The sequence below is a fragment of the Bidens hawaiensis genome, unplaced genomic scaffold (genome assembly GCF_021521415.1).
Source record: "Bidens hawaiensis isolate Kalapana, Puna unplaced genomic scaffold, B.hawaiensis_p1.1 tig00002186_1, whole genome shotgun sequence".
Taxonomy (NCBI): Eukaryota; Viridiplantae; Streptophyta; class Magnoliopsida; order Asterales; family Asteraceae; genus Bidens; species Bidens hawaiensis.
In genome coordinates, this window is record NW_027491117.1 from 2,750,627 (window position 1) to 2,776,732 (window position 26,106).

Below are 26,106 nucleotides of genomic sequence, written 5' to 3' on the forward strand. Positions count from 1 at the left end.
TGTTCTAAAAAAAATAAAAATAAATCAATTGAACATGATTGATGCCATAAAAACACACAAACTTTCTTTTACAATAAAGTAAAACAGATAAATTCTAACCTTGGAAGCGAATGGGTGACTGCAATTTGAGATGCTTTGATAATTGTTTGGCTTTTAGATGGAGAATTCAGAATACTTGAAAGTTTGAAAGTTTTAATACTTTTTTTTTTTTTTTTTTTTTTGAACATACAAGCTTTCCTCCTACTATTTACATTATACCGCCAATGCCAGGAATCGAACCCTGGACCTCTCACCAAAAGGCCAAAGCCTTTACCACCCCACCAAAGTGGTGATGGCTGAAAGTTTTAATACTAATACAAATTATAATAAACGTGTCTTTTAACCAATAACATGATAGTTGTATTCTCAATGTATATAAATTGTTGGGATTTTTACATATTTCCCCTTCCTAAACCTTTAAAATTACATATTTCCCTAAAATACAAGTTTTTAATGCAAAATGTACAATGTTCTTTAAGCAAGGTTTGGGGAAATATGTAATTTCAAACTTTATATATATAGTGGTATTTTCGATGTAATACAAAATGATAAGCGTCCCTTTTAAATCTTATCAAATACAAAATGGAGATGCATAGATAGTCCTTTCCCTTTGTATTGCATTTGCATATATAAATATGTAGTGTTAATAAATCAACAATTATTGAAATCAAAGTTGGTGGTGACGTTAAATTTCATGGATTGGGTTCATAGGAAACGGCAAATGGATCGAGTTGATGAGTAAACAACTTTAGTGATTAGTTAGCATAAGCTGTTCAAAGAAAAAAAGAGTAGTTAACATAAGTAAGTTATTCATCAAATGCTCATTGTTATTAACTAAATAGTTGCAAGTGAATTAGGATTCTTATGTTATGGATAAAGGGCTATTTTTTGTATGTAGGACAAAGCTATCGTATAAATAACCAGCTGGATAGCACTTGCGGTGTCACTTAGGGGGTGATATGGATGTCGTGCTCTAATAAAAAGAAGTATTTATATCACTTAAGTATCTATAATTAGTACGGGTAAGTAACGTTGTCTTCACAGGGAATCAGTGGAAAGTGCAAGTTAAACTCATGACTTTTTAATTATTAGACAGACGATGTCAGGCAGTTTTAAAGATTGGTTTAATGAAAACACGATCAATTACTTTTAATATTTGTAAACAATTCAAGAAGCATGTGACACACTTCAGGCTTCGGATTATGCAATCCACTAAACACTATGAATCCTATCAATTGGATAAACACGTAGACATGAATTGTCAGTGAAGATTGATAAGCAATTATTAGACTCAGTAGTTTGATTGTGTGGATACACATAACCTAATCTGATTAATTGGCACAATTGAACGTGGTCTATCTAATTACCAGTTTGTTAATATGAGATTTTAGGTAAATTAATGATCGACGGTAACAGTTAAATGACTATAAGAACTTAATCCTAACTGTTGATGAACACAACTTATCGGTTGATGATAAAACCTAGTCCCAGATAAACAAACTGTTTAAGCAATCAAAACTAACATAAAGAAAGATTAATCATAACATCAATAAAATCATAGATATAAGTCACAAAACAATCACTTCGTACAAACGCTACACCTGAAGGGGTCATAAGTGGTTTAGTCTTGCCTCTGCATCTTGGTTATCTTTATTCTTGATTGGAAGGATGAATTCATGGATGATTTGATGATTGAGAAGTGTTAAGATGGTGGAAGATAGCCCAAAAATCATCCAAGTATGATAGGGTATGAATAATAATCGACCTAGGGTTTAACCGGGCTTTTATATAGAAGAAAAAACCAAAAAACGAACTTTTGCGTCATGCCAACGTAAGCTACGGTGGGTGTGAAGAAATAAAGATCGTAAGGTAGAGTCTCAAGCACGCAGCCTGCTGGTCCGTCGTAAGCTAGGTTGAGGCAAATGCAAGCTACTTTGACAACTTTCTTAGATATATTGTTTTCTTCATAAAATCTTCATTCCAACTCCATTTTCCTTCCCGTTTACAGCCACGTCTTCGTATTTCAACTCTCTATCATATCATATTCCATTACTTTCATTTCCAATTCATCCTAAATGCTACAAATTAGTTCCTTTAAGCTCCAATTACCTGCAATCATAAAACCAATCAAAATACTCATGATACTCATGTTCGATATATATATATATATATATATATATATATATATATATATATATATATATATATATATATATATATATATATATATATATATGGGTGGAATCAAGAGAAAACTCTTATTATTGAGAGAACCAGAGAACTCAAGTAAATACCACTAAAATAAATGAAAATAATGGAAAGGGAAAAAATAAAAAAGGTCATGGATTTTTTTATGAGAGAGGGTAAAATTGGAATTGGATAAATCTAATCCATCGTTTCTGTCTTTCTACTTGATCTTTGCCAGATTCAAAAATCTAGCCGTCCCTCTGTTTGTGATAACCTAGGGTTTTTGTAAATCGGTTGTTCAATCATCTGGTTCGTCCATCAAATCACGAAATCAAGCTGAAAACTGATGAACACTAACAGGTAAACACTCGTAATCATTCAATTCATACACTATTAGTGTTGATTTTGTGTATTGCTGGCATATAGTCTCGATACCCTATTTTTCTTTTAACGATGAACAAAATAGTGTCAATAAACATTGCTTTTAGCATTGATTATCAATAAAAGTCACAAACGATGTGCATATTTAGTGTCATAGATTGATATCAGTTTAGTTATCTTACATGATTAGTTGAATATTGCATATATGTAGTACAAAAATGATGTATTTTACTGAATATTTTTAGTTATATTGCATATATGTAGTATTGAACGTATGCATATGTGTAAATGAACTAGTTTCAGTTATATTGCATATATGAGTGTTCAATTTTGGTGCTTAACTGATCATTATAGGCTAAATTAATCTTTTGACTCAGGATGCCCTCCAACTGTTTGATGAAATGTCTTAATGAAGTCGTTATTGTTGGTACTTGAATCATAACACACTATCATGTTAATTTTGCTTCATATTTGTTAGTTTTTTCGACTTAGATCGACCATCGTTAATGTTAAAATGATCATCTTTCTCAAAATAATATTGTGATAGTGAAGGTTTATGTGCTTATTTGCATACAATAAAAATGACAACTAGCAAATCATGCAGAAACTGATTTCATTCTTGTTGGCATTGCTTGAAACTATGGGGGTGTTTGGGATTCCTTATTTTTACCTCCTTATAACTTATGATAAGTTAAAAAAAAGTGTTTGGGTTTCCTTATTATATGAGAGGAAATGTTGATAAGTTACACATTTGTAACTTATAACTTCTCCTTACAAGTTATAAGGAGGTGAAAATAAGGAATCCCAAACAGCCCCTACATGTATTTTATTAGTAACATGCTTAATGTATGGTTAAAGGTTCAAAGCCTATTCTCCCTTTGAAGATTATGTCAGCACTTCAGATTTCATTAATATAAGGTAAATGGGTCTTTGTTTTTATGTGTGTTTTCATGGCTGATTCCAGAACTCAAACAGAGACCAAATTGCCCGAGCAATGAGGACTGAAAATTACATGTATATTATAGGGCAGGGTAAAACTGGGTAAGTTCTTCAGTTAATTTTGGGCCGACCCTATGTACTAATGTATTGCAAATATGTAGTACTGGGGTATTACATATATGCAGTACTAATGTATTACATATATGTATTACTACTATATCGCATATAAATGTTAACTGTTTGCTTTTAATTCATAGTTAGGTGATGGAGAGCATAAATCAAAGAATGTATCAATAAAAAGAAATCGCGATGCTGGAAAAAGTATGGAGTTTAAAAAACCAAAGGCGTTAACGAAAAATACATGCTTTGAAACAGGAACTATTTCACCTCCACGTCAACTATTTGCTGGTGTTAATGTGATGTCAAATAAACGATTAGATGTTAGAAGCTTAGGATTTGAATAGAACGTATTAATTATTGTGACGATAATATAGACGCAACTTGTTTATGTATACTACGTATATGTAATATAATACATTTGAGTATAGGATTTAAATAAGTTATGATTACATTATATGTATGTAGTATTGTGATTAAATATATGTGGTAGTTCCAGTATGTATAGTTTTTAAACAATTTAATACGACTATATTGATTGTATTACATATATGTAGCGCTAATGTCTTCAACATATGTATTGCTTATGTATCACATACATTTATTACTCCCGTATAATATATAAATATTAATTGTTTGCTTTAACTTATAACTAGGTGTTGACATATAATGTTAAAATGTACATAGACTATTTAAAAGCGTACACTATGTATGTGTAATACAAACATATAAGGCTGAATGTAGGTTGTGATTTGATTAATAATCATACTTCAAACATGGTTACACCATTAAATACTGATAATCTCGCTGATTTTTTTCATCTTTATCAGCACATCAAAGTTATCATACACATAGTTACTAATGAGGCAGTTATAGTTATATTACATATATGTAATGTATGCTCAACTAGTTCTTAATCAAATTATGGTATTTTTCCATAGTAATAACTGTTTCTGAATGTGTAACATTATGTTGCATGTATGTAACATACAAAATAAATTTTATATTGTTGATCAACACCACCAGTATTGAACTAAAACACCATTAGAATGTCAGAACGATGTAGTCGTTTTGGTAAAAAAATACATATAACAAAATATAACCGTTATGAAATAAACATAAAAACAAAACTATTACATTTGTGTAATAATTAGACAACAGTAGACATACAAAATCTTAGTATTACATATGTGTAGTACATGACTTGCTTGTTGGTTGTTGTATAACTCCAACAAATTGTAACAGATTATACTGTATATATGTGTTAATGAAATAAGATGCTACCTTGTTCAACAAAAAAAATTGCAAGAGGTCACATGTAGAATTTCTAGAACTTGAAATAGCATCAGCATAGGAGCTCGATTTGGCATTCTAATCAAATAGAACAATGTCTTCACTTTGAGAAATAACTATTAACTAGTACTTTTACCGGGCTTCAAGCCTTCACCAAATGTCCTGTTTTTTAGATTGATTGCTGCGAAACCAGGACCTACAAAATGCTGCAACCGAAACCAGAATTTATTAAGTTAAGCACTAAGGGTAAAGAGTGACAAATAGCTATAGTCGTATTAAAAGAGAAAATAGCTACCCAACATAACAATACACCAAAGAACATATAAACAAATAACAAATACATTTGCGAATTTAACACGCGGTTAGAATTAAAAAAAGCATTTAATTGAGCACCTGGTGTGCGCCAATGTAAAAAAACAAAAATAATCCTAAAAGCAAGAGTTTTTTTTTTAAAGACTCACTATCTATAATGTTATACATGCATTTGCAAAATAAAAAAAGTACGACCAATCAAAGACAACTCCAAAACTCACGCTTCAGTAACAAAAAAACAACCAGACATTTAGTGGCACACCTGATATGAAGTTCGTAGACCACTATCAAAACAATAACAAACAACAACAATACATAAACAAAAAAACACAGCTTCCAAGCCATTAAAAATTAAAATACATGCATCTACATCATATATTGGAAAAGTAAGTAAAAAAAAGGTACGGGCAGTTACAACAATCCAAACGCACATTTCAATAACAGAAAACCAACCGGATATTTAGTCGAACACCTAGTATGCAATACGTAAACCACAGTGAACAACGCACAAAAGAAAAAACATAGATCCGAATCCATTAAAATACATACATTTGCAGCTACAGCAACAAAGAACTCACAAAAGAAAAAAAAGGTAAATATAATCAGTTCAGACGTATGAAGACAAAAATATAAGCTGCCAACTAATACCAAGTAACTAATGTCACACCCCGACCAAAGGCGGCGGAACATGCCGAGGTGTAACGATTGTCCATAAGCACATGACACTAATTAAAGTGACAGTATTTAATAAACTCATTTCATTTCACAACATCAAAAATGTCACATAACAATTATCCATAAAATAACCATAAACAATATATCACAAAATATGGCAAATTTGATATTGTTCATTTTTTACTAATATCCTAAGGTCTTTGATGTCGTTTTCTTCACAATCATAAATCAACCAAGATGCAAACCTGCAACATTTCATAAAATAAAGTTTGTCAACACAAAGGTTGGTGAGCAATTCATAAGTTTAATCATATTAGTATATAATAAAGATAGCCACAAAACTTGCATACAAAACGATAAATAAAAGTGGTAATTTGGATAAATAGATATCGCTAAACACATTAGCGACACCTAGCTATAAGGGGATGCCAAATAGTCTAGGATTTTATAGTTATCGTTAATTGCATTACGTTAACGACACCTTGCTATAAGGGGATGCCAAATAGTCTAGGATTTTATAGTTCCACCAACCAAAAGCGATAAACACATAGGCATATAAGCATAGAACACCAATCGAGCAATTATTTAGGTAAAGTATACAACTACGTTTGTGGTTTAAGATTCAAATATAAAGCATTTTGTTGAATAAGTATGAAATGTCACCCCCAAAATAAAAGATGGAAAATGGGGTATGAAGTACTCACCTTCAAGTAGTAAACTTGAAAGATGATAATTTGGAGATTTGTCGGAACGACGAGTTTAACGCACAATGCCTAAAAAGAGAAAGAAGTCTTGAATTTAGAAAGGTTATCTTGAAGGTCTTTAAACAAAATAAATGTTAAGAAATGTAAATAATTAAAGTTCAAGGTTTAAAATGTAACTATTTAGGAATTTATAATAATAACCCTTTAAAAATATAAGTTTGCTCGAAACCGGGTTAAAGTATCTAACCTTAATATTTACTCAACCTATGTTAAGTAATAAGGTGGGTAAAATGCAAGAATGCAAATCCCTTTGGAATAAAGATACTAAAACGATTTTTTTTATCGAGTGTTCGGGTTGTCGGTTCGGGTCTTGATAATTGGTCAAACCCAAAGTCAACTTTCCAAAATATTGAATGTTATGAGATAACTCAATAAAATTTAATAAGACTTAACCAAGTATGTAGTTCCATTGTTTTAGAACTAACAACGCACATTAAGCGAGTGTTCGGTTTTGTCGGTCCAAACTTTGTTATGAGATCAAGTTGGATCCAACATTTCCAAGTACTTAAGAAAATATTTAAAAATCAATTTGTAACTATTTTTAAAGAAATAGAAATATACAAGTCTTGATGGCTAAAAAAAACTCACTTGTGTGTCTTAAGCGAGTAAGAATCGGTTTGGTTTCCACATGTCCAAACACTAAAGAACTTGTATAATAATGTACGAATACAAAAAAATACTTTAAGTTTTACAACCAAAAGTTAACAATAAAGTCTTTAAACAAAAGTTCGGTTTTTGGTTCAGATCGTGTTTCGGGTTAAGACCGAGGTAAGATTCTACAAACCCATAACCATAGAATTTGTAAAAATGATTTTAGAAACTTAGATCTAACAATAAGTATGTTTAAACAATTATTTAACAAAACTAGTAACAAAGTTCGGTTTACGGTTTAGAGCTATTTACGGTTAAACCGAAGCATAGACTCTTAAAAACCCATAACCATGGAACTTGTAAACATGACCAACAAACTAAAATAAGCAAGATTAATATGTATGAACAAGTTATATAGATGTATATATATCAAGGACACGAAGTCCTCCATGAAGCCTTGCCTTATGAGGTCCGAAACCTCACCGACTGGAATCGGAGAAGTAACTACCAAAGGTAAACAAGGGGTGTATATTATATATATGTTGTACAACCATAAACAAGTATTAATAAGGCTACATAAACTAATTAAGATGAAAGACTAAAAACATTCAAGAACACTTAAGAAGATAACCTTAAATCTTTGATGTTTGAGAGAGTTTTTTTTATTTTTTTGGAGTTGTAGCAAGGGAAAATGAAGAGGAAAGGTGGTGTATATATAGGTTAATATTGGTGGTCAAATATGGGTGTGAGACACAAGAGTTTTCATGCAAAATGGATCAAGACAAAAACACAAAACAACAAAAAAAAATAATAAAAAAATAAATAAATAAATAAAAATAAAAATAAAGGTAGGATGTTTTCAAGACCCAACAAGTGTAAAACAATATTGTAACATAAATCCATCATTTTGATTATAACATAAGCTTCGGTTTACAAATCGGGTCAGTTTACATAATAAACAAATACAAAAACGAATACAAACATGACCCGAAATTGACGAATGTCATAACTAACATCTGCCACAAACATATGATAAACTTACCAACTGTCGTCACTTCCTGTTTAATAGTAATATAATGAACAAAGAATGTTAATTAAATATATATTAATCATATGCAAATTTATATTACATATACGTAATACTTAAAATTATACTACATGTATGTAGTATATAAATAAAATGTTACCTTGTTGATCGACACCAACAAATTGCACTAGTATACCATTAAAATTGACTTAATTTGAATCAATATTAACAAATGAACTCGGTTAGGAACTCCAATAAAAAATTTACGGTTTTTCATCGATAAGCAACTGGTAATCATCTAATTACAGAGTTACAGTGTCAATTCTAATTGTATACTAGTAAAAAAAACACAAATCGGGAAGAAGATAACAATCGAATCAGAAATACCTCTAGTTTTCATGTTAAAACTATTGAAATCATGTTGAATAGATCTTAATAGAATTCTATATGTAACAACGCACGAGTAGGGAATCAATCTTCAATAATTAGGGTTAAGAATCATCGAGTAGGATGTATATTGCGATTCGTTTGTGTCACACCCCGACTAGCACAATACGGAAGCGTAAAACGGGAATGTAACAGACACCTCCGATATCAACACATTGTTTATAAAGAAACATTACAAACTAATTTACAATATATTACATTTCTTTGTTCTATCATTGTTTAACAGTCTAGGCGATACAAACAAAACTAGTTCGTTAATTATACACTCTTACTACTATCGCCATTGCTTCTATTCACGTAGCATCAACCACACACTTCAGGCAAGTAACAGGTCACCAAATCATTCCAATTTGGGTACATCTGAAAAGCAGTTCAAGACGGGTCAACTACTAGAGTTGGTGAGTTTCACGAGTTTCAAGAAATCAGTAATGAGTATTCACAAGTCAACACTTGTAATCATGAAACAAGTATGTATGTATGTAAATGATGTATGTGATGTAATTATGCTCAGCTACAGTGAAGCCTAGACTGTTCGTGCTGCGTGCTTCCATTTCCCACGCTCAATCAATCACTGTGGCTCCCCTTCCGCCCACAACATGCCCCTGTAGCTATGTCTAACACTACATAGCCTGTTTGTTTAAATATGGTCATGTGCAAACGGCGCTATGTGACACGGCAACCAGGCCGATTCCGTTTGGGTTTGTCAAACCAATAGTACTATTCACAAGCCACCGGCTCGAAGTTAATCACTGTGATTGTGGGGACTTTCGTGTGTTAGCACTTAGATAATTCACATCATCACATGTTTCAGATAAGTATATAGATATAAGCAAACATGCTTTTCACCCCAAAAGTTCGTAAAACAGTTTAAAAGTGGGGTCATGAAACTCACGGTTTTGTAAATATTCCGTACTGTATCAACTCGTGGTTTGTTCAGTCCGCTATCAGTAGTTCCTATAATCAATATTATAATAATATTAATATTTTAATATTATTATAATCTCAATACTAAACTGGGCTGTATAACTAACCTGGGTGTAGCTGGAACGCCCAGAAAGTGGCAATAGGCTTAGGTTGTGATGTTCTTCAATGTCTAATACTTAAAATCGAACTTGGCTCAGACTCCCGTTTTCCCAGCTGGGCCAAGTTGCTCGTTTACGCGTTCAGAAAACAGTTATGGGAAAATAAGCTTGGGTAAATGTATTGGTTAACAAAATGATTAAGTTATAAAGAAAGATCACATATTGGGGTCCCGGATTAGCCACGGGGCCCGTTTCCGTTTATTCAGTTTGATTTGAGAAGAAACGCGCACAATCCACCCGGATTATCCAGGTTTCTCATAGAAAAGTTCGTTTTTACTTAATTAGTCCAAAAATATGATTTTTGATCACTCTTGGTGTTTTGATATTCCCGCAGATTCACTAGTCGCGGACTTGCCGGTTTTTATAAAAACTGAATTTGTTTAGTATTCAGATTAGCATAATTAATTAACCGTTAATCATTAAATTATGAAAATTTAACCACTTATCAATTAAAATATGTATATTTTTATAAAAATATTTCTGGAATTTATTTACTGATTTATTAATTTATGAAAATTCATTTTATCAGCTATATTTCGCCTGAAAATCGTCCGTTTACCCCAAACAATTTACAAAAATTCCACAAAAATTCCTGAATACTTAAATCATGTCCCAAAACAACCTGTATCAATTCCAGAATGTAAAAAGCTCGTGCGATATTCTTTTCGGCCCAAATTCGGCTGTAAAAATTCACACGAACGAAAATAAACAAAACACCCTTAAACTTCTCTAAATGATCCCAAAATTCATATGTTATCAAAATATATCAAATCTGAGTTCCCATAAAAATTTCATAATTTTTTGAAGTATTTTAGCTATTTTTCCCAAATAAACTTCCCAATTCGGTAATAAATTCGCCAAATATTCTCGGATGGTCGAAAAATTACCAAATTTAAACAGGGACTCACTGACATGATCCCTGATGTGCCTGCAAAATTTCAAGTCCTAACAATATGCACATCACAACCTTAACCTAAATAGCCCGTAAGCGAGTGTTTCGGCATTACCTTAGCGGGTTTGGCTCGTTTCCGATCTTTTAATCAAGTTTTCAGGTTCTTGTGCTTCTAAGCAAGCTAGTTACAAGTCCTATATCACAAACCAAGCAATATTTCATCAACATAACAGCCCTTAAGTTAGGGTTTCGGCTAGTGCACAAAAACGAACTTTTGAACCGTAAAAACGTCGTTTCAACCCTTTAATCCGTGTTTATGGCCAAAACAATTATCAAAACAGGTTCCTTACCATGTGTATGATCAAAACATGTTTACGGACCATTTTTAGGATTTTTACACGGTTAGGAATGATTTTTAGTAACCAAGACATGTTTTTATAGTATTAAACAAGTTTAAACAAGTTCAAAAGCTACTTATTTAAGCTCTTACCTTAGGGTTTTGGAAGTTTTCTGGCTGAAACAGAAGTGGTGTCCAGATTTTTCCAAGAAATGATGTTAAAAATGGCTTGAACCTAGTTTAATGTGAAAGAATAAACAAGGGGGGGTGGCGGCTGCGATCGGACCATCATGGGCCCCCTTTGGGCCCATTTTGGCCCAAGTTTCTGATTTCTCAAGCCCAAATACGAAAAGCCCAGTCCAAATTTAGTTCGGGTTCGGTTTTTGGCACGAAAAACTTATCGGGTGCGTTAAACAACGCGAAAACGAGTGTTTTTCGGCTAGTTTTGTGTAAAATTATAAAAACATACTATATGTTTGTAAAAATCAAAAATATTTTCACGGATCGCTTAAAACATTTCAAATAAGTGTTTGGTAAGTCTTTTTCGGCTTAACGGATGATACAATGCTTGGTTTGTAACTATCTTTCGCGTTTAAATCTATGGCGGGTAGTTAAACGAGCATGTTTTCGTTTAACTTGTTTGCTATCAAACTAAGGCCATATTTCTAATATTTTAGCTTATATAGATCGTATATCACTTATAAATGCCCCCCCGAGATATCTGGGTCATAACCCGACCCGTTCGGTTAATCGTTCGTTTGTTACGCAAAAGGCGTTTATTTACTTAAACGGTAAATACGAGCTGAGGTGTACCTCGTTTTGGCTCAAATGTCACAGTTTGTTGAAAGCGTTGCACATGGCTAGGGTTTCATCGAGCAGGGGAAGTCATGGTTCTATTGCACAAGGGAAGCAAGCAACGTGTGTCCAAATCTATTGAAATGTAGTTTTACAAATATAACCCGGTGGTTAGGAGTTTTTTAATTCTCTCCCTAACTATGATTTTTCACTTGATCCTTCCCCATATATATATATATATATATATATATAGGGTAAGGTTAAAATGAAAACCCATTTGAGTTGTGAAAACCTGCGAAAACCCTATGTAACATTGTTTTTTTTTGTTACATGTAATATATGTTGTAACATTTAATACAAAACATCGAAACATCAAAAAATGTTTTGCTATTTTTTAACATTTTTTTACTAATTTTTATATATGTTTTCAGGAGAGAGAAAAAATTATATTTGTATTTACATTTTTTATTCACTTTAATTGTGGACCACAAAATTTAAACATTAATTAAAAACATGTGGTTGAGAATATGTTTCTAGAGTTTTCACAACTCAAGTGGGTTTTCATTTTATACTTAGCCTATATAATATATATATATATATATATGGGAAAGTGAATACGGTGCTGTTAGCCGTCTAAGCTTACACGTAAAACTCATGATTAAATATTGAAATTAAAAAAAAAAAGAAACCTTTAAAATCCCTCTCCGTCTTCCACCACTTCCTACTAAAACTAAGAAGACAAACTTTGTAAACTGTCTTAATCTTGGTTTAATCTATGTCGTCATTTGCGAGGTGATTCAGAAGGGTTGGTGAAGTTTAAGTTTTGGGTATTGTGAAAGCACACATTGGCTCACAGCAAAGTTTTGATTTCCATATCTAATGGTCTATTTCGATTGGATTTATGATGTTTCTGTTTTGATTTCAATTTCAAATTTCTGAAGGGGCGATTTCGGTTAACGGGGTTTTTAAAAAGTGGTTTTTAATTTTTGGATGTACTGAATTTTTAGGTTCTTGATTTATTTTATGAATTTTATTTTATTTGATTTGATCATATGAGTTCTGATCTATTGTTTGTGTTCTACTATTCTTTTATGCTTGATTTAGTTTGCTGAAATCTTGCATTGTTATATGGGATTTTAGTTAAATTAGGAAATATTTAATCAAAACTACGTAGTTTTGATGAGTTTCACGTGTAAGATTAGACGGCTAACAACACCATATTCACCCTTCCCATATATATATAAAAAACTAAAACACCAAGTATTTTTTAAGTTCGGCTTAGCATCAACAAGCGAACCAAATATTGAATTATTAAAATCCAATATCCATAAATCATTTAAAAAAATTTTCAGTTGACCATAACACAACGCAAGTAGAAAGTCAAAGGCCCAAATGAAGAAGGCGGAAGTGAAACATAAAAATTAATTAAAAAGAAGCAATCGTTTTGGAATCCGCGCCCTAATTAATAAAACGGCAATTCAAAGCGTACACAGGCAGGCAGGCAGGCAAAGGCAATTCGATTAATTCCTATTGGCGAATCTAGGGTTTGCATTGCAAGCTGGATATGGACTACGAACCTTTTGATAGCAGCGGTTAGCTCTCTATTTCTTTCTTAATTCTATACTTGCATTTGACTGAAAAGAAGGGTTTTTTTTTTTGGTTTATTTAAGTCCACTATAAGCTTTTCGGTGCCTGGAACTAGTAGAGGCTGCTCTCTGGTTGTTTAGGAAGTGAAAACACATTTATCTGTGTAATATGCGGGTGTGCTGCTTTCCTTTTTGACAGTTAGCTTCACTCACACCAGCCACTAAACATAAACATGTGTTATTTAAACTTAGGCAACAGCTATTTGTTATTATCTCTATGGTTTCTTTTTGAAAAATCTGCTACCGTGTTGGATTTAGGCTCATGTCTCATTGAGCTGAAAGGTTATATATAGTACTATAACGTATGTTTCTTGTTTTATTGTTTCACATGCATGAACATGTGAATGGAACTGAGCTAATATGTTGTTTCAAATATGTAAGATGCTCTGTAAAACGCTCTTCCTCTCACTTTTTGAGGATAGCATAGCCCGTTAGTGAATTTCTTTTCTGATAGCATACATGTCTTGCTATTCTTATGCATAATAAGTTCTTTGAGGTTATGCATTGTTTCTTCTTTTTTGATTATCATCATTTTATGAAGGCACATATTATTATATTAAGAAGATGTTATCTTGATCTCTGTATCTTGTTAGATGCTAATCACCAATATCCACTAGAACCCTTTTTCAAAGAAAGCAAGATACAAAACTGTGAAATACATTTGGATTTTGAACAGTAGAAGTCATATCCAACAAGCGTGGCTAACAAATGCTTACTTTAGAACCTAGGTGGGACCCACGTAAGCAATCTAATAGTGGCTAGTATCATATGTGTTAACATATAACACATATGATACGGATATGGGATCACACGCTTTAATTGACCGGATGAGTTTATGCTAATAGTTTAGATTACTGCAGGAACTGATGATGATCTTCCGCCATCTCATCAAAACAGAATTCCGAGAGGTGGACGTGTGGCAGGTAATGGAAGAGCTGCACTTATGGGTGGTGTACAATATCCTCCTCGGATGTATGGGGAAAATGATATGGAAGCCCAAATACATCTCCTTGAGCAGGAAGCATACATTTCAGTTTTACGAGCCTTCAAAGCTCAAGCAGATGCAATTACTTGGGTATGCTGTCATTATATATGCACGAATCTTAGATTTTTTAAATCAGGTTTTTAATTAGATGTACATTAAATGAATTTATTCAGGAAAAGGAAGGTTTAATAACTGAGCTCCGAAAAGAATTGAGACTGTCAAATGAAGAACACAGGGAGCTTTTGCTCAAAGTAAATTCAGATGATGTCATTCGAAGAATAAGGTCCGGTAGATTTAATAAATACACACCGTCTTATTATTCCAAATCTACGAGGAACTTGTTTTTCTGATTTCTGGCTATCTTGGATGATGACAATAGGGAATGGAGACAATCTAGTGGACTTCAACCAGGGATGGTCAACACAAGTCAAGCTGTTCATGATCCCTTACCGAGTCCATCTGTCTCAGGAACCCGTAAGAAGCAGAAGATGACCTCATCAGGACCTTCTCAGTCCTTTGGTGGGCCACCACAACATGTACCTCTACCCACTTCTTCATCCGCTAGAAGAGCACCTGTGACAGGGAGTAAGGGGAAAAACAAGAAATCTGTGAGTTCATTTGTGTATTTGTTATTAATAACTATTATTTCTATATTATGTTTTTTTTTCCATTTCATCTTTGTTTTGGCATTGCCAGATGATGGCTGGCACGTCTTCCATAAAACCGCAGCACCCTCCATCAGGCCCAGCTGGGCGCGCCCAGCTTGGTAATCGTGTGGCTTCTAGTGTACATGCAAATGGGGCTTCTGAAACATCAACATTCTCTCCATTGATTGGGAGAAAAGTGAGAACCAGGTGGCCTGATGACAACAATTTCTATGAAGCCACCATAACAGATTATAATCCTGTTGAGGTAGTTAGATTTGATAACATGCATGAGTGCATGACTTGTTGACTTTGAATGATGTGCTGAAAATACGATTTTCAGGGTCGGCATGCTTTAGTATATGATATGTATACAACAAATGAGACATGGGAGTGGGTCAATCTTGCAGAGGTAACCCTAGATAAATCTCTTCATATTGTTTTTCCCTTTTTAAAAGTATTTGTATTATCTGATGATGGATTCAGTTTTGAAAATATTTGTTGTTGGCGCAGATATCTCCAGAAGATATACAATGGGTGGAAGGTGAGGACCCTGGGATTCCTCATCGTGGATCGGGTCGACCAGTGGGACATGATAGTGGGCCAGGTGGAGGAAGAGGCAGAGGGATGACCAAGGGTCAAACAAGAAAGGAGTTTCCACCATCACAGAATGGCATAGGAAAGAAGGGTTTAGATGATATTCGATTACTCAACACTGATACACTAATAAAGGAGGTATTTAATTGGGCATTCAGGATCAGTTTCAGATTCTGTTAAATCTTATTTTCTAGTTCAACAGTTCATTTATTGATGGATATGTTCAGGTGGAGAGGGTATTCGGATCTAGTCACCCAGACCCTAATGAGATAGAGAAAGCTAGGAAAGTCTTGAAGGTTTGAAAAACACAAAGTCCGAAGTTTTGGTACTATCTTTTATAAACATGTCATTATTGATATTGATATTGATATAATGCAGGAACATGAACAAGCACTTACCGATGCCATTGCAAGGCTAGCAGATATCTCGGATGGTGAAAGTGGTACAAACTCATTTAACTCTAATATGTTTTTACATAGAAAACATGATAACTATAATAATTTGGATTGTGCAATTGTGAAGAAAGTAATAATCATTACTTTGGCCATAAATGTGCTTTCTGGGGCAAGATCATTTGCAAATCTTGCTTATGGCGGGTCATGTTCGATGGTTTGTGGGTCCAGCCTGATACGGACCCAACACAACACGAACCGAAAATCGTGATAGACAAATGAACCAAACACGATTCGTGGGTTGACATGTACATGACCCGTTTAACCTGTTAATTTGGCATATCATTGTTTTAAAAGTACAAAATTACAAATTTACATGCAACACTTACATTTTTATTACAAAATCTTGTATTAATTTTTCCCTTAACTATTAAAAGTTTGGCATAAAATAACCATTAAGTTTAATTTATGGACTTAGTTCCCTAGTATATACATTCATTAATGTTTTGAACATGATCCATTAACCTAAATGCAAATGAGTGTTTGACCCGAAACTGACCCTAACCCGTTTATGCTAAACCCAAAGCCAAGGATTCCATGGCATGTTAGAAATTTACACCCCTACTTATGGTCAGCAATTTGATTTTTGTTGGGTGGCTTTACAGATGGTGAGCGATTGATGCGTGGATAACCACCCAATACAAGCAGGGAGAGGCGATAGAGATGTTTATTTTAGGAATAGAGATTGTGTTTGTAAAATATAATATCATGATTTTTTTATGGCTACCCATTAGTTATAATGTTTAGAAGAAATTTTAGTATTTGGGGTAAATTATCTTCATGTTCATCAATTGTGTTTGGCATGAAATTATTTCAAAAACAGAACTCAAACGTCATCAAAGTTAATGGGCTGTAAACTTTATACAAATGGATTTTGATCTTGATGACTCATTTTTTTTTAACTTTGATGCAGTTAATATAGTGAGAACTGTATTCATGCAATTTTGATGTGAGGAATTGACAGTTGAATGATAACTTGGTTCTATTGTGAATCTTAAATAAACTTATTAAAGGTAGATAGTCTTTACATCAAAAACTCATCTTGTAACTTCTAAACAACACTCTCAAAGTGAAGTGCATAAAAGACTGCAAATGAATTTATGCATGAACATAATAAGGAAACCCTTTTCTCCAACCCCCACAAACACCAGCAACATCCTACTCGGCAATGAGGCCGAATCTTTCCGGGCAGAGAGGCTGCTCCCATTGATCTAACTGCTACATATATAGAAAAGGAGTAAAAATCAACAAACATGATATTTTACAAAGCCTTTTAAAACACTCTTGTTGCACTTGTGCAACCTCTAGCCCTAAAATAAACATTTCTATTCTATGCGTCACTATCATCTCTCCCCATGCCATTTATGGTCTTCTCCATAAAAGCTACAAGCAACTTTTAATCGCTCGGCTGTTCTCAATCCATTGGCTGTCCATGCATCGATCATCGCCCCCCTTCATCTGTAACACCAACCTACAAGTAAATGTTTGGTAAATAATATAAATCAAGTAAAAGATTTATCATGTTTTTCATCAGATTCCATTCAAATGAACGGTTGATTTAAGCATTGTATTTTTAATGTAAAAACTAAAAAACCATAGCAGGGTTGAAATTAGTTTGTACCACTTTCATCATCTGAGATATCTGCTAATCTACCTATGGCATCCACAAGTGCTTGTTCATGTTCCTGCATAATACCAAAATCAATAATGCCAGTTTTAAAAAACAGTACGAAACTTCAGACTTTGTGTTTTTCTAACCTTCAAGACTTTCCTAGCTTTCTCTATCTCAAGAGGATCTGGGTGACTAGATCCAAACACCCTCTCCACCTGCACACGTTCATCAATAAATAAGCCGTTAAACAAGAAAATACGATTTAACAGAAGCTGAAACTAGCCTTGAGTGTTTTAGTTATTTACCTCCTTAATTAGTGTATCAGTGTTGATTAATTGAATATCATCTAAACCCTTCTTTCCTATGCCATTCTGTGATGGTGGAACATCTTTTCTTGTTTGACCCTTGGTCATCCCTCTGCCTCTTCCTCCACCTGCACCATTATCTCGTCCAACAGGCCGACCCAATCCACGATGAGGAATCCCAGGGTCCTCATCGTCCACCCATTGTATATCCTCTGGAGATATCTATGCATCAACAACAAATAATACAAATATTTTTAAAATGATAAAAAGAGAAAAACATAATAACAGATTTATCTACACATACCTCGGCCAGATTAACCCACTCCCATGTCTCATTTGTCGTATACATATCATATACTAGAGCATGCCGACCCTGAAAGTCATATTTCAGCACATCTTCCAGGATTGGAGGCAAAAAGTCATGAAGTGCATGCATGTAAGGAAATCAAACTACCTCAACAGGATTGTAGTCTGTTATTGTAGCTTCATAGAAATTGTTGTCATCAGGCCACCTGGTTCTTACTTTTTTCCCAATTAATGGGGAGAATGCTGATGTTTCAGCAGGCACGTTTGCAAGTGCAGCAGAAGTCGCACGGTTACCAACTTGGGTCCTACCATTTGGGCCCGGAGGGTGCTGAGGCTTTATGGAAGGCGCCCCACCCATCATCTGACCATGACAAAACAAGAGTGAATTGGTAAACAGCGTAAGATAAAATGGTAATTAAAAGTAAATATAAAAATGAGCTTACAGATTTCTTGTTTTTCCCCTTACTCCCTGTCACGGGTGCTCTTCTAGCAGATGATGAAGTGGGTAGAGGTACATGTGGTGGCCCACCAAAGGACTGAGAAGGTCCTGATGAGGTCATCTTCTGCTTCTTACGGGTTCCTGAGACAGATGGACTCGGTAAGGGATCATGAACCGCTTGACTCGTGTTGACCACCCCAGGTTGAAGCCCACTCGACTGTCTCCACTCCCTAATGTCATCACAATACATAGCCAGAAATCAGAAAAACAAGCTCAACATCATAGTATGACAATATTCGTTTTAATAACTATTGGACCTTATTCTTTGGATAACATCATCTGAATTTACTTTAAGCAAAAGCTCCCTGTGTTCTTCATTTGACAGTCTCAATTCTTTTCGGAGCTCAGTTATTAAACCTTCCTTTTCCTGGACAAATTCATTTATTGAACATCTAAGATTTAAAACTCGTAAGATTCATGCATATATATAATGGCAAAACATACCCAGGTAATTGCATCTGCTTGAGCTTTGAAGGCTCGTAAAACTGAACTGTATGCTTCTTGCTCAAGAAGATGAATTTGGGCTTCCATATCCGTTTCCCCATACATCCGAGGAGGATATTGCACGCCACCCATAACTGCAGCTCTTCCATTACCTGCCACACGTCCACCTCTCGGAATTCTGTTTTGATGAGATGGCGGAAGATCATCATCAGTACCTGCCATTAATACAAACCATTAACATAAACTAATCACCCAGTCCATTAATGTACGCGATACTACATGAGTGACCCCATTTCCATACGGGTTTGCTGTTTTTCTACATCTAGGACTATTACATTGACTATACTTCCGCACATATGGTACTTGTTAGTCTTAGATTGCACACATCTATAAAAGATATACAAATTTTTTATCTTGATGTTTTGGAGAAAGGTTCTAGTTAGACCTTGGTAATATGAATCTATCTTATTTAACTAAGATATAAACATATCTGTCCTAACTCCTAATATAACTACCAACTTCAAGTAAATGATGACAATCATTAGAAGGCATAGTTTTCAAAGGACAGATATATATGTACAGGAGTGAGATGGCATCTACATTATCAGGATACGAGGAGCTACCAGACCCAACAACCTAGAACCCAACGACAATACCTGACCCGGGACCAATACTTGACTGTGATCCTACATAGATTAAGAAGTTGAACGCTTATATGAGAATTAAAATTTGTAGACGCTTATCTGGAAGTTTGAATCTTTCTTTAACTTTTATTCAAGAGTATTATCTTTATCATTTATTGGTTTATCTCTTGTGGGGTTGTTATCTTGTTCTTAAGTCAAACCTTTATAAGTACTTAATTTTTTATAAGGTTTGAACTAAAAATAAGATAACAACCCCACAAAAGATTAAACTAATAAAAAATAAATGAAACGATTGGAATAAAATATAAACGAAAAATTCAAATTCGAACTCCCAGCTATACATCTACAAATTCGAATTCTCAGATAACCGTTCGGCTACTTAGGGGATGTTTGGGTGAGCTTCTAAAACTTGCTTATTTGCTTGTTGAAAAGCGAAAGGTGTTTGGCAAAGCTCCTCCAAAAGCTTCAGATTGGAGCTTTTTAAAAGTGGCTTTTGCTTTTCAAATAGCAAATAAGCATCTTTAAAAGCTCACCCAAAAACCCGCTTAGTCCATGCAGGGTCACCGTCAAGTATCAATACTGAGTCACTGTCAAGTATCAGGTCATCGGAACCAGTACCCCGGGGCATCATCTGGCTCCTGCAGCACTTTCGGTTACTGAAAAGAAATTCACCTATGAGTTATGTTATCCTAAAAATGCGAGAGCAAAAACTTTCTAGTGCTTTACATATTTGAAACAACAAATTAGCTCTTAAAGTTGAGAAATAGGAATCAGAAGTGATTTACATGGGCTATATGTATCACAGATATTAAACCATATTATATTCTGTTGATATTCCACTAGTACCAACCACGAACATATAGAAATTACAGTTGCACTATCATCTGTATTTGCAGTCCCCCAAAAAGTATGGAACCATCATTCATATGTTTGTAAAACAAGCAACATGGATTCGGATAATATACAGCATTATATTCCCTTCCAGGCTTCCAGTTCATTAAGACATGAGCCTAAATCCAACAAACGGACAAAGTCCCTCAACAAGGACCCCACTTCAAAAAGGTAAAAAACAAATAGCTATGGTCTATGTTCTAACTAGTATATGTGCAGTTGCAATGCAAGCAAGTGCAAATGAATACTTGTCAAGCTCCACTTGTGCCTATTGTGAAGTTCTAACTGTTAGAAAGGCAAGAACCAATCCATGACTTAAATCAGTATTTCAGTATATACATCCAATAGCATACAGAGTATTAAACCAGTTACATGACTTACCATAGACCAGAGAGTATCTATGTGTAATATTATTCTCTAAATACAGAAATCCTATGTAACCCTATTTGATACACAATCATTATACAACACATTCACTGGTTTATCTAAGAGGAATGTCTTAATACTCATTTTATGGTTCCTAAATTTAGGTTACTTCTTGAGCACACTTGTCATTCATCAGTGAGCCTCTACTCCTACCTCCAATCTGAACAGCATAGAATTCATATATTAGACAAAAGGATGCAAACTTTGCTCAACAACCCTCACATCAAGCCACTAAAAACGCTGAGCTGGTGAGCACATTGCATAAAAGCATTGACGTACAAAGAGGTTGAAGGTATTACGCACGAATATACCTTTATAAACATTCTAAAAGACAACTCATAAATATATGTTCCCCTAATACATAACTAAAAATCATGTCAAAACAATCTGAAAGATCACGTGCTCCCGTCCTTTAAAAGTAGAACTAAAAAGAAATCAACCAAAAGAAGCCCAACATCGAGTATACGTCAGATACGCAAGCAACAATCTTCAAATCCAAAAAGGAAGCTTACTCAAGATCTTAAGGGCGGGCCCTCGTTGACTTATACTCAACCATCATTTAATAATAGCCGGCACTAGAAATAACTAATAACTACCAAACTTTGAATTGACTATCAAAAATCCAACACGTTCCGGTCTAAACACGCGCACATGACGGAGAAAAAATAAAAAAAGAAACAGTTAGTCTACCCTATCCAATACAATAACATTTTGCTGCTATATCACTTTTTCTCTGTATCATTAATTAATAATAATTCCAATACACTAAACTTGACATTCTTTTAACATTTATTATTATATCCACTTTAATAAAAACCAATAAAGAGGCACAAATTTCTACTAAATTAAACACAATGCACACAATGCACAGAATAATTTAATAAATGATCAAAATAATCGATAGAAATAGAAAAGAGCTAACCGCTGCTATCGTAAGGTTCGTAATCCATAGCCAGCTTGCAAAGTAAACCCTAGCCCTAGATTCGCCAATTGGATGAGATTAATCGATTGATTGATGAGATGATGATTTAGGGTTTGATTTGGAGCTTACAAGTAACGAATTATTTGTTGTTAATGCTTCTTGTCTTTCACTTCCGCCTTCTTTTGATGTCTTTGACTTCCTACTTGTGTTATTCAAGTCATAACAAAATCTATGTTTTCATTGGTGTTACCGTTTTAGTTGTAGCATATGCGTGACTTTACAACGGTTGTATGCTAGTAACGTGGCATTGGAAGTTTAACCGGTATTAGTAAGCAATCAGGTGTCAGTGTGCACGTAAAGCTAAATTGATCGCGTCTTGACCCGCAACCCGTTCCGCATGACACTTTTTAACCCGAAATTTGTTCTGACTTAGACCCCTTTCGACCCAAACCCGTCCCAACTCGGCCCAAACCAAATTAACCTTTTTTGTATCAATCCATTCCAACCTTAACCTTTTCGACCCATGACCCAAACGTCTGAACTCGCCCAACCCGTTTGACGATCTCTAATGGTAATCACGTAACACATTAAGGTAGCGTTTGGTATGCAAGAATGACAATAGGAATGGAATGATTCATTACATGGGAATGAAAAAAGTGGTGTTTGGTTGCTCAATGGAATGGAATCATCCATTACACATGGAATCTCATTCAATTAAAACCATTCCTTTCCACCCCCCTTTTTTTTATTCCATTCCTCATTCACCCTACTTTTTCAACAACACTACCACCTAACAACCACCACCACCATTACCATTGGCACCACCACAAACTCCGCTGACACCACCACCGTCGCGCCACCATCGCCACCGCCACCACCATTTTCGTCGCCGGAGCTACCATCGTCGCCATTGTAGGGTTTTTTTTTTGGGTTAAAAAGTATTTTGAGATAGAAGTGTTTTTATTATTTGTATTTCATTTCTACAATTTTTTTGGATACCAAACAATAAAAATTAATAATTGATTTCATTCCTATATGGTAACCAAACAAGACAAAGGAATGGTAATGATCTATTTCATTCCCTTGTCCATTCCATTCCTTCTCTCATTCCATTCCCCCTTCATTCCATTACCTCCAACCAAATTAAAGAAAATAAAATACTCTTTCTTATGGTATAATGTTTGCTAAAAATATTAACGTGTGAAAAAAGTTATAAACGTTTAAACTTCGTGGGGGTAGTTGGTTTAAAATATGGGGTATATGTATATAACTATTCAATAAATTAACAAAATGTGTTAAAATTAAAGGACCGAACTTGTAATTATTTTTTAATAAATTAAAATCAGTGGACATGATTTTGCTAAAAGACAAATTTGTTAAAAGACAATATTGCCCCTAAAATATCTTAATTTTATGCATTATGGTTTGTACTTAAAGCAATAAGTTTGGTACTTCTTAAAATTTAAAAGGTCCCTCACTCATGCTTTATATATAGTATAGATTTTTTTTAACTTTTTTTGTTATTTTTTTTGTTGGAATCGCAATGGTTAATGCTCATCAAAACAACTAAATTGATTGTGTTACCGAGCATCGTGTTTACTACCGCATTTATAGAGGGAGGGTAGCAAAGCTACCCACGGATCCCTTATCCGACTCGCAGATCGTCAAAGACATCCGCGTCCCACGGGACCACCAACCAACCCGCGGATTGCCAAAAGACATCCGCACAAGGAATAAGTGGACTGGCAAGGCCATCCACAATCCAGCACACTTCGTGGAACTCCATCATAACCCGCGAATGGTCACGCGAGCATCCGTGGAAGGAACCCACAAACAAACTCAAAGGACTCATCACACGTATGATCCCCTACGTGATATGGAAGAGCATTTGTAAGAAACTACTTCTAGAAGATCCTCACAAAACCTCCTGATAGCGACATCGGCCAATGGAAAGAAGACACCTAGACACGTAATGGCCATCCCACGACGTGCACAGATAATGGATACACCATAAACGGGTCCAGGCTGTCACATCCAATAAACGCCCGACACGTGTCCGTTCAGGTAGAGAGGGAATAACTGGATAGTGACAACTCCACCAATCACCTTCCCTCCCCCTTCGGCTATAAACATGAAGACCATCTCTTCAAGGTATTCATTCACACTCTCAAGCCTTAAGCAATTACATACAGTACTTTACTTTATTCCGATCAAAGTACGGTACTTATTCTCACGCCGGAGGGTGGTTACGGGAAGAACCCCCACTCTGTACTTCTCGTAACGAGACTCAACGGTGTTCTGTTTTGCAGGCATCAGCTTGGATCTGTTCTCATCATTTCAGTATACTCACATATGGGGAATACCCGATTGGACTACCCAGTTCGATCTAGTGTTTCTTCGTTAGCGCCATCCGGTGTTAGCTAGATACACGGTTTTTTACGGTTTTTTCGATTCACTGTGATTTGAAAATGAGTCAGAACCAACAGCCTTCTGCTACTCCGGCAAGACCCCGTCGTACTGAAATTCTGGACGAATCAGTCCACGAAGGACAGGTGTCGGAGGAACTTCGCCGGAACACAAGAACTCCGGTTTTCGAAAATAGAACCCGAGAAGTTCCAAGGTTTGAAGACTTTGCACCTCGCAGAAACTCCAGAACCCCGGCCTGGGAAGACCGAGCCGGAGATTTCTCGAGGCACAAAGTCACTGAATTCCAACGAACCACTCAAACCCCGGCTCTGGAAGACGGAGCCGGGGAGTTTCCCAGGATTGACGGGGACGAAACAAGAACTTACAAGGCCAGATCTGGTAAAAACATTCTCACCCCAGAAGAGTGGTACCAACAGGAGAAGCATCGGCTAAAAGAGGAGTACAAGCGAAGAGTGAGGCGTGATCAGGTCCAAGCTAGGACGCTGACATACGACTCACCATCTCCGTCTCCACCACCAGTACAATGCACTCAGGATCTAGAGTTGGAAGACAACTCCAGATCAGCTGGTCGTTCACTAGCTAAGAGCCGCGAAAAAAGCTATCACACCCAGCGTACTCTATCCCACAGAACTCCACGGGATACTCGACAGAAGGAAATGTTTCAAGAGGAAGATTACGTGAGTGATGGTAGTTGGGACTATGGTAGGGAAACCTCTAGCTGTCCTAAGCTGTTAGTCAAGCATGCTGAGTACTTCAGTGACGCGGAAGAAGACTTCACCAAACCATACCGTCCCGCTGCATTCGCAGAAAAATCAAAGTTCATTCCGCGGATAGCAACCGCCCCCTTCCCGACTAACATCAAGATCCCAAGCAATCTGGGAAAGTACAACAGGATGACCGATCCACAAGATCACCTGTTGAACTTCACAGCGGTTGGAGGTGTAAGCGGATGGACCCTGCCCTATTGGTGTCACATGTTCGCATTGACACTAACAGGAGCAGCTAGAGAATGGTTTGAAAAACTACCAGACGGTCAAATCAGCAACTGGAACGACCTGGTAGCAAAGTTTTCGCAGCATTTCAGTCAGCAGCGTAAACATATTAGAGATGCATTGGAAATCCTGAGTGTTATCCGATGAGACAATGAATCACTTGAAAACTTCATCACCAAGTTCAACAATGAAAGCTTGAACATTGGTGGAATTAGTGAGGACATGCTGCGGGGAGCGTTTCGAGTAAACGCAAGAAGCTTAGAAATGGTCAGATGCTTAACAGGCCGGGATGGCATGCCCCATAATTGGGACGCGATCATGTCCGCGGCTAAAGTCTTCGCAGCCACAGAAAAGTTACTGGGGCGAGAAGCGCCAAAACAACAAGCAAGAAACGAGCCGCGGAACACCCAGTCGAAAAAAGAAGAGAAGGGTTCAA

At 35.4% G+C, this 26,106-nt stretch overlaps 2 protein-coding genes across 2 annotated transcripts; one reads left to right on the top strand and one right to left on the bottom strand.

Annotated features, from left to right (window-relative positions):
• The first annotated feature begins 13,423 nt into the window (after positions 1-13,423).
• On the top strand, positions 13,424-16,992 carry LOC143610104 (protein EMSY-LIKE 3-like). Its single transcript, XM_077084678.1, has 10 exons — positions 13,424-13,470; positions 14,385-14,599; positions 14,683-14,792; positions 14,889-15,117; positions 15,206-15,421; positions 15,497-15,565; positions 15,667-15,888; positions 15,978-16,046; positions 16,129-16,192; positions 16,808-16,992. The coding sequence occupies exons 1-10, from the start codon at positions 13,443-13,445 to the stop codon at positions 16,831-16,833; spliced, it is 1,248 nt and encodes a 415-aa protein (XP_076940793.1). The 5' UTR covers positions 13,424-13,442; the 3' UTR covers positions 16,834-16,992.
• Positions 16,993-17,376: 384 nt separating this feature from the next.
• Positions 17,377-22,325, bottom strand: LOC143610113 (protein EMSY-LIKE 3-like). The gene is made up of 10 exons (XM_077084688.1): positions 22,252-22,325; positions 19,369-19,583; positions 19,182-19,291; positions 18,869-19,094; positions 18,574-18,786; positions 18,424-18,492; positions 18,120-18,341; positions 17,961-18,029; positions 17,827-17,887; positions 17,377-17,660 (listed from the first exon to the last, which is right to left on the bottom strand). The coding sequence occupies exons 1-10, from the start codon at positions 22,277-22,279 to the stop codon at positions 17,644-17,646; spliced, it is 1,230 nt and encodes a 409-aa protein (XP_076940803.1). The 5' UTR covers positions 22,280-22,325; the 3' UTR covers positions 17,377-17,643.
• Between the last annotated feature and the right edge of the window lie 3,781 nt (positions 22,326-26,106).

What these genes read in the sequence shown, in the direction of transcription:
- LOC143610104 (XM_077084678.1), top strand. Translation starts at nt 13,443, where the DNA reads ATGGACTACGAACCTTTTGATAGCAGCG. An exon ending in AGTGGGTCAATCTTGCAGAG is followed by an intron (nt 15,566 to 15,666) that starts GTAACCCTAGAT and finishes TTGTTGGCGCAG; the next exon opens with ATATCTCCAGAAGATATACA. An exon ending in AAGCTAGGAAAGTCTTGAAG is followed by an intron (nt 16,047 to 16,128) that starts GTTTGAAAAACA and finishes GATATAATGCAG; the next exon opens with GAACATGAACAAGCACTTAC.
- LOC143610113 (XM_077084688.1), bottom strand. Translation starts at nt 22,279, where the DNA reads ATGGATTACGAACCTTACGATAGCAGCG. An exon ending in CGAACCTTACGATAGCAGCG is followed by an intron (nt 19,584 to 22,251) that starts GTTAGCTCTTTT and finishes TATTAATGGCAG; the next exon opens with GTACTGATGATGATCTTCCG. An exon ending in AGGGGAAAAACAAGAAATCT is followed by an intron (nt 18,787 to 18,868) that starts GTAAGCTCATTT and finishes TGTCATGGTCAG; the next exon opens with ATGATGGGTGGGGCGCCTTC.